General features: G+C 34.2%; 1 protein-coding gene across 1 annotated transcript; it reads left to right on the forward strand.

Moving 5' to 3' along the window:
• Nucleotides 1-788: 788 nt before the first annotated feature.
• On the forward strand, nucleotides 789-8,099 carry LOC113060499 (transmembrane protein 179-like). Its single transcript, XM_026229448.1, has 4 exons — nucleotides 789-1,208; nucleotides 3,978-4,115; nucleotides 4,403-4,481; nucleotides 5,384-8,099. The coding sequence occupies exons 1-4, from the start codon at nucleotides 823-825 to the stop codon at nucleotides 5,564-5,566; spliced, it is 786 nt and encodes a 261-aa protein (XP_026085233.1). The 5' UTR covers nucleotides 789-822; the 3' UTR covers nucleotides 5,567-8,099.
• The last annotated feature ends 1,891 nt before the right edge of the window (nucleotides 8,100-9,990 follow it).

A 9,990-nucleotide genomic window follows, 5' to 3' on the forward strand; every position in this document is an offset into this window, starting at 1 on the left:
CCTTGGATAAGATATTACACTTATTATTATTATTATTATTATTATTATTGTTAAACCATAGCATAGGCTGCATTTTCTGACAACATAACAATTAAATAAGTGAAGTGAATGGGTGCCGTCAGAATGAGATTCCAAACAGCTGATAAAAACAAACAATAATCCACAATCAATCCACACAACTCCAGTGCATCAATTTAACATCCTGTAAAGCGAAAATCTGCATGCTTGTAAGACACAAGTCCATCATTACGGTGTTTTTAACCTCAAACCGTTGCTTTTGGCTATAATACGAGTCCTGTCTTTCGACAATTGATATTTATAGAAAGCTGATTATCAATAATTTAGTATTTTGATTAACATAGAAGCAAGAAGTGTACTATTAGCAGAGTTTGTCATGTCAAAAGGAACATCTGCACTAACAAACAGGACTTTGGAGAGTGCATAGCTTGAATTTTGGTCTGTTGGTGTGTAGATTATTTTTTATATACTTTTTTATTTTTGTAGTATTATATTGTATATTTTTGTCGTAGTATTTCATTGTTATTTTTAAAAAGTCAATTTTATTATTCAATGTATTAAACAATTAAAATGTTTATTCAATTTTTATTATTACTGCAAAGCTGTAAAACATCCGTAGGCCTAAAAGCCCTACGCAAAAATAAATCAAACTTGACTATATTCTCCCCATTGCACTGATGTTTTAATGTTTGCTAATGAACTGTATTAAAAGTGTTACTCGCTTTCGCGCATTTCTGTGAATTAGCCCTCCATAAAACGAACAAAGAAGTGTTATGGGGTTCTGATGAGGATACATTGAGCTGTATGCTGCTCTGCTGCAAAGTGCGAGTGCGCAGCTGCAGCGCGCGCGACAGCTCGAACCGCGCTGACAGCACAGCTCTGACCAAAATGCCCATGGATAATTTCATATTCGCGCAATGCATCCTTTATTTTTTAGCCTTCGTCTTTAGCTTTATAGTTATAGTACCTCTGTCGGAGAACACGGAGGATTTTCGCGGGAAATGTCTGCTTTTCACGCGGGGGATGTGGGAGAACGAGAACATCACGGTGTCTAAGCAGCGCTTCATCATTGAGGAATGGGGACCACAGTCTTCCTGCAGCTTCATCACCGCCGTCGGCATCGCGTCGCTCGTCCTGTCCGCCGTGCAAGCCTGGAGGCTGCTGTGCTTCATCTGCAAAGGCCACGATGAGTGAGTGATTGTTGCTTTCATCGAATTGCTTGTGAATTTGATGTCTCATCTGAACTTGACCCGTGCCAGAGAGCGGTGGCTGGGATGCACTGACGCAGTTATGTCCTATAGCAAGCACAGAGGAGCTACAATCGTATCATATTTCATTTTAAATACGATCTTATGCGAAACATGTTTAGTAACAATAAACTGACACATTTGTGATAGTTGCATTGTTTTAAAGAAGAATGTGTGGCCTGACATAAAGTAAAGATCAGCTGGTATAATGGTTATACTGTGGCCTCAAGTCATGAGATTGATTAGTGATAATTGCTATATGATTCTAGTCTGTCCAGTCTGAAACCAAAGGTCAGTTTACATTTAATAGACATAAACACTAGATATTCTTCTTTTTTTAATATTTTGAATATAAATAAACAACACATAATTCTCAGGTTAAGTCACTACAAAAATAATCATAAGCAGTTATTATTTTGTTACTTCTGTTATAAAACTACTTTTATTTTTTCCCCCAATAAAATGAAAATTCTATTGGGAAAAAACTTCTCAAGTCTTAAAAAAAGTCTTAAGTGTTAATTTTTGTTTTAATTGAGATTTATAAATAGTAATTAATTAATTATTATTATTAATAAATAAGCTTTCCATTGATGTATGGTTTATTAGGATCTAGGGCTGCAACTAACGATTATTTTGATAATCGATTAATCTGTCGATTATTTTTACGGTTAATCGGTTTATGTACTTATATTTTAGTTTTTTCCATTTTTTCCCCAAGTAAATTATTAATAAAGGGTCTTTATCATTCAGCATAGATTTTTAAGAGATTTTAACCATTTTGCATTGTCATATCCTCATCAAAAAATATACCTGGAGTTGTTTTATGTTAGTAATCCTTTGTCGAACTCTTCTGCAATCAAAACACTGACCCATACTCTAGCGAGATTTCAAATATTGTTTTCACCATGGCAGTCCTTAGAGCTCCTAAAGTAGTTTAACATCCCAAACAAAGCTTAAGGAATCTTTGAGAAAATATGTTCACGAAGTATAAGGATAAAACAGAATAAAATTGCAGTGCATTGTATTTTATTATTTACTGGGAAAAAGCTTTATAGCTTATGCTGTGAAATTGTAAACAATCCTTCGAAAAAAAGTGCCAATGGCATGAAACCTGAATGGAACTCACAATTTAAAGTAAAATCCATCAGAAGGTTGTCCAGAAAAAAAAAAAATGGGACACACACAAAAAACCTGCTGTGTGAAAAAGAGCAGTGAATACTTAGAAAAGAAGTGCATTTTACCTCTCTCATTCAGTCATAATTAGGCTGCAAGTCTGAATTATGAACTGGTAAACGACAAACTGATCACATAACATTTTGTAAAGCTTTAAATGTTAACTGTTAAAAAGCAATGTTATCAGCTTTTACGACTAAACATTTGCAAACAACCTTGTACTGGAGAATCTGCACAAATAAAATTCTTATGGGCCGTTCACATATCGCACCTAAAAACGCGTGGAAAACGCTAGTCGCGCCGCTTTCTCCTTCTTTCCAAAGCGCTCGGGCAGAAGCGCCCCTGAGGCGTCTGCCTTTGCTAAGCAACCATGACGTGCTCTCTCCATGACGTGCCCTCTCCATGAAGACCCGGAAATTTCAGCAAAGGATAAATGGATGCGGTGTGGACGCGCCTGGAAAAACGGGCGCATCGCACCGCGTGCGTGTCGCGAACGCGTCGCTTCCATTATGAGAGTGCATACTGCGCGCCTACATAGGAAATAACGAACTTGAGCACGCAAAAGACACGATATATGAACGGCCCCTTAAACAGTTCAGTAGTGCAGAGTTTACAGGTTACTCTTCATTTTAAAGGCTCAAAGTAAAGTACTCCCACTTCCCGCTGAATGCTGCAGAGACGCTGTTCGGGAAGCACGTGACATAAAACGAGGCCAGCTATTGGCTATTCGCTTCTTCACCTGCTGTACTGGCTGAGTAAACCCTCCGGTGGCTCATTACTGCCACACTTTGGTCACCGCAGATTTGAAATATGCACGAAATGAGCCGCTTATGGCAAATAAAATTTATTTAGCGACGAATCGATTACTAAATTAGTTGACAACTATTTTAATAATCGATTTTAATCGATTAAATCGATTCGTTGTTTCAGCTCTATTAGGATCGGACAATATTTGACCGAGATACAACTAATAATAAAAAAAAAAGAAAATCAAAATATTGAGAAAATCACCTTTAAAGTTGTCCAAATGAAAAGCAAATCATATCACTGATCAAAAATTAAGTATTGTTATATTTAGGGTAGGAAATTTACAAATATCTTCATGGTCTTTACTTAATATCCTAATAATTTTTGGCATAAATGAAAAAAAAAAATATTATTATTATTTTGGTTATTGCTATGAATATACCCCAGTGACCTCAGACTGGTTTTGTGGTCCAGGGTCACAAATATGATTTTCTGACTTTTTTTTTCCCCCTAACAAAATGATATTTATGACTAATCATAAATTAACTGATGAATCGTCACATATTTATATTGATTTCTAAAGGCTGGGGTGCATTGTTACATCCATAATAAAAGATAAAAAAAAATCTAGATAACTATATCCAGCCTTTCAGGGTATAAACAGTATGTGAATCACTGTCACATTTAATGGAAAAGAGCAGCTCAGCATTCTCCAAAATATCTTCCACTGAAGAAAAACAGTAGGATGGGTTTTGAATAGAATACATCTCTCTTTTACCTTCCTTTACACAGCTCGATCTTCAGTGCCTTCCTGAACCTGCTCATCAGCACGTTCGTAGTGTTTGCTGTGTTCCTGTCCAGTACAATAGTCAGTGTGGGATTCAATCTATGGTGTGATGCCATCACAGAAGGAGGCAGTATGCCCAGCAGGTAAGCATGACGCTCAGGTAACCCACTATTTTCTGCTTCTGCAATGTTTAAATGAACACTACGATGTATATAAAACGTAAAAATGACTGCCTTTATAGCTTGAAAAGAGCCACATTGAGATTAGCTCAGTTCAGTCACGTTTTCGTGTCCACATTGAATGTAAACCTTGAATGTGTCATACAAGCAGCTTTGTTCTTCAAGTTTTTATGTGCAATGTTTATTTGATAAATGTCGATTCTTCAAGTGTTTGTGAATCATTTCTAACACTGACTACTGTTCATTTCTAGTTGTGAGGATCTACAGGACACTGATCTTGAACTAGGGTTGGACAACTCTGCTTTCTATGACCAGTTTGCCATTGCACAGGTTGGTCAGTTAAAAAAAAAATTAACTGTGTATGGTAACCACACGAGTGCTTTATATCAATAAGGGGTCATTATGTTGGCAGTTCAACCAAAAAATGAAAATTCTGTCATGATTTATTCACTCTCTTGCTCACACTTAAGCTCACACAGAAGAAATAAATTCATACAGGTTTAAAGTGAGTAAATATAATATTCATTTTTGAGTGAACTATCCTTTTAACAAAATTAAGTTTGAGAATATTAGTAAATATTCACCCTAGCAACTAATTAAGACTCCTTTCAAAACTGAGATTTCTTCTTAGATCAGACTGTTTAGATATTCTAACCTTCACAAATCTCAAAGAGTGCTGTAGTGATCAATCTGAAGGTTAGCATCACCCTTGTTCCCTCGACAAAACCCCAAAGTGTTCTTCCATTGGCTCTTGCATTATCGCAGAAAATAAGCTCTGTGACCAACATGAGTTTAGAATTCGAACACGTTTTGTTCATCATGGTACTCTCCACAATTGAACACAACGAGCCTAAATATAATCGCCAGAATAAAAAAAAAAGATGAATAGGCAATAAATGAACTACACCACAGTGACTACTGCCAAAAATCACAAAGTAATGTACTGATGTGTTTTATGTCTTTAAATAAAACATAAAAATGTCTTGAGTTTTGCATTCACCACCGACCTTATTCAAGCAGTTATCCAAACACCCAATGACTTTGGGATGATGGAGTTGGAAGTACTAAAATGCTGACCTTCACATTGTTATTTATGAATCTTCACATTGTTGCAGACTTACAGCATTCAGAATTTGTCTTGCCGACATTTCCTTTTTTAGGTTTTCTTTCACACTGCTCATTACCAGGTTTTCTCATGAATATAACAGTCCATCCTCCTCTGCTTCCTCTAGTTTGGGTTGTGGGCGGCCTGGCTGGCTTGGCTTGGCATCACCGTCGTGGCCTTTCTGAAGGTCTATCATAACTACCGTCAAGAGGATCTGGTCGACAGCTTGATCCACGAGAGAGAGTTCTTACTCGGACGCTCGTCACGCCGGCGCTCTGATGTGGTAGATGAGAAATGTGCCATGATATGACCAGCTTTGAAATGTACTGTCAAGTAAAATGTTTTCATAAGCTTCTAAATTTGGCTCATTAGGTGTTTCACATCTTTTGATTGACCTTAGTTGAGCTTAACTGAGCCAAATGCTTCTGAATTATATTTTATTTGACAATTGATAATGACATTAATGTGCACTCAGTTGTTCGGACAGAGGTCACACATCATTCATCACAACATTCTTTGATGTTGAGCTTGAAACACAAGACCCTGGACAAAATAAACATTGAACATCAAAAGCTTAAAGGCATAGTTCAAGAAAAGTTCAAATCTTTTATGAATTACTTCATGATATCCCAAACTTGTAAGACTTTCAATCCTCTTCAAACCACAAAATGAAGATATTTTCAATGAAACCAGAGAGATTTCCACGGAAACCTGTTTCCACCACAGAAAAAAATAAAATAAAATAAAATAAAAAAATTGTATCTCACAATTCAGACTTTTTTCTTACAGTTGCAAGTTTATTTCTCACAATTCAGACTTCTCAGAATTGCCAGTTTATATCTTGCAAATTCTATGACTTTTTTTCTTAGAATTTAAAAACTCATAACTCAGAAATGCGACTTTATATCTCGCAATCCAGAGTTATAGGCTTTCTTGCATCTCTGACTTTATTTCTCACAATACTGAGTTTATACCTTGCAATTCAAACTTTTTTTTCTTAAAACTGCGATATAAACACGCAATTGTGAGTTTCTGTACAAAATTGCGAGATAAAAAGTCACAATTCTTTTAAAATACTATTTATTTATTTTAAACAAGCTTCCTTAGATGTATGCCCCTTCAATGAAAGTCAGTTCGACAAAAGCTTTAAAAAGTTCATACCATTGTAAATAATCCTTAAGAATGGAGCAATTTAATCCAAGACTTCTGAAGAGACATGGTAACATTATATGTGAAGAAAAGACTAAAATACATCTGCTCATACAGACATTGATCAATGCAGAGAGCACTTTAAATATAATAACCATGCTTGAGTCCCATGCAAGAACAAAGCTCATTGGTTCTCACGCATTAAACAAGCATTAACTTTCATTGGAGGGATAGAAATTTGGAATGGCATGAGGGTGAGTAATTGATGAAATAATATTCAACTATGTCTTTAAGGAAGTGTGCTTAAATAATGTTTCTTATAAATCCTGTGTGACATACAATCAACGTCTTATTGCCAGTTATGTTTTTACTCAACCAAATGATTCTTTCCTTCTAAAACCTATTTAAAGCAGTGCTAGAAATGAGCAGCAGTTTCTAGTCAGTCTCTATGCTCTACATTAGCTGAGGAGTTGGACTATACATGTACATACACTGTAGCTCAGGCAATTCTAGTTTTACACACTATTTGAAGTGTGTTTGATCCATGTCTGGTTTTCTTTACTAAATGATCATTCCCTTCCAGTACTGCCTCTGTACAGTGTGTAAGCCATATATACTTATGTTTATGACTGTGGTAGTATCCTCCAAATGTAAAGGGATTGCTATTGAAAACATGCTTGCATGTACACCTATATTAATTCAGACAGATGAAGAGGAAGTCTAGGCTCTTTAAAGCTATTGAAGTGACAAATCTTCAGTCTTCAGGAAATGACATCATAATTTGATGAGATATGTGCTATTTGGAGGGATAGTTTAATGATTTGCTATATCTACAAAGTTTGTGTAATTACACTCTATGTTTTGAAATATTGTCGCGCATGTTGCAATACAATTTAATGTATGCCTGTTTTGGTTTAAGCATCTTATGATGACAAGTTCTCCTGACTCTATTTCAGTTTTGCTAGTTTATAAGCATGAGTCGTGATTCCCCATAACTCTGTAACACACTCAGGCCCATGTTTCCGAGTATAAAACATTATGCATAGATTGTTTTGTGCATTATATTATTTATTGTGTGATAGTGTGAAAGCATCTCTGTATCCTTTAACAGTCCATATTTGTTTCAGGGCTTTTATTTAATAAAAGCAGTAATAGCAGTATGATGATGAAAATACAAAGCAATTGTTGATTTTTCTGATCATGAAATAAATAAAATTCAGTCTTTAAGCTTGTGACAATTTAGAGCTCTTTTTTGGTATTCAATATTTTAAACAAAAGAAATGCAGTGAATATACTGCCATAAAGCACCTCTATTGAAAAACACATTACAGAAAGACTAAAAATAGAGATTGTGTACTTGACCTGGGGCGACTGTATTGCTTCAGCGATCTGAATTCCCCTGAAATGGGTATACAGTAGGAACCAAGTGTGCTACTTAAATGGTGCATACATGTAATATGTTAACATACAGTGCACAAATTATCTAACATTTTTGTGTCAGACATTTTCAGATATTTCTATCTTGTAACTCACAGTGATTTGATGCAGGTCACAGTAGTTTTGTAAATTATTTGCGCACCTTTAACTCATTTCTCTTAATCAGTTGTATTGATGGGGATTAATCCAATTGCATTATTAGTAAATATAAAAAATTTGGGGTCGGTATGATTTTTAAAAAAAGCTCTTATACTAACCAAAACTGCATTTATTTGTAAAAAAAAAAAAAAAAAAGGTCAAATATTATATATATATTACAACTATTTATAATATCAGTTTTAAATGTTAATATATGTTAACATAAATTTTATGCTGAATTTTCAGCATCATTACTCCAGTCTTCAGTGTCACATGATTCTTTATTCTCTTCTCTTCATTATAATATACTGATTTGCTGCTCAAGAAATACTTCTTATTATCAAGAAAAAAGATGTGTTGCTTGAAATATTTTTTTTCAGAATTCTTTAATGAATAAATGTTAAAAAGAACAGCATTAATTTGAAATAGAAATCTGTTGTAACATTAATAATGTCTTCACTGTTACTTTTGATCAATTGAAATAATCCGTTATGAAAAAAAATAAATAAAATAAATACAAATAAATTTTACTGACCCCAAACTTTTGAACAGGTGCATGTGTGTATGTAATATTTCTTCAGTTTTGGGTGTCCTGTCCCCTCCATTCGAGCAATACAAGTCAAGTTGTGTACTAATGGAGAAAATAAGCAATATCGTCGACACTAGAAACTAAAGACTGATATAATTTGATAGAAAATGCTTTCCCAAAAACTAGAAAAATAGATACTGAACTGCTGCTGATGTAAAGGGAAAGAAAATTTTATAAAACATAGTTAAACAAATGAATGCACCGTTATAAGGCATAAGCCAAGATGCTGGTACAGGTTTATGTAAAATATAAACGTAACATCATAAAGCATTAACTATTTAAAATGGCATTCTTTCATTTGCCAGTTAAATCTGGCAGTGCATGACACTAACCTACGACAGACTTATATGTCTGAATTAGTTTCAGATGAAAATGTTTGTGCTTAACAGAACAGCTCTGCCCTTCGTTTCTCATGAAGTAGATAAATGCTAAAAGTGTTGTCATTGTGCCAGTTCTTTTTTCTCATTTACATTAAAATATATTCGTTAACAATAATAAGTGTCATATACATGTTCATATACATATGGATTTATATTCTAAACCTATTTGATTATTAGTAAAATAAATAGCATTGTCTTGCATTCCACAGACACATTCAACCACATTACTGTATGTACAGCAAGTGCATTCAAAGTAAAAGCACTGAATAAATGAAACATTCTCTGACATTAAAAAGCTCATACAATGTGATACATTGGTTCATAGAGAATACAGTGTGCACATTCTGTAGAGCCCGACTGATTTTGGGTCTGATTTAATAATGAGTGAGTCAATGACATAACAGCGTTCACGAGATATATATATATATATATATATATATATATATATATATATATATATATATATATATATATATATATATATATATATATATATATATATATATATATAAATATAATTAATTTAAAATGTGTCAAGTTCTTAGAAATGTAACATTCGTATTCATATTTCCAACTTAATCCTGTCTTTATTTTTATGTTTTATTTGATTCAGAAAGTCCTTATATTGCTATTTATATCATAAGACAAAATAGTACTTTAGAAATGATTTTTTTTTTTTTTTGGTGCAAAACTTTGAGCTAAATATTATACGAGGCAAAGAACACACAACATAGCACTAGCAGGAAATGATAAAGCCATGCCTTTAATCATTCTAGAAGCACATGCGATATGTGTGTGTCTAAGTGTTCTCAGACACTGAAATGTAACTATTTGTGACAGTGCACATGGCATTATGCATGTGCTCACCGTTACACCTGGCTCTTTTCCATAATTCTTACGAAAGACCAATAAAGGGATTCAGTATCTTGCATGCTTAATTTGACTGATGATACTGACCTACAAATATATCAGTCGGGCTCTACTTGTGGATGGAATTCATTCATTCATTTTCTGTATCGACAGTCCTGCATAATTTCAAGT

This window comes from Carassius auratus, chromosome 42 (assembly GCF_003368295.1).
Source record: "Carassius auratus strain Wakin chromosome 42, ASM336829v1, whole genome shotgun sequence".
Classification (NCBI taxonomy): domain Eukaryota; kingdom Metazoa; phylum Chordata; class Actinopteri; order Cypriniformes; family Cyprinidae; genus Carassius; species Carassius auratus.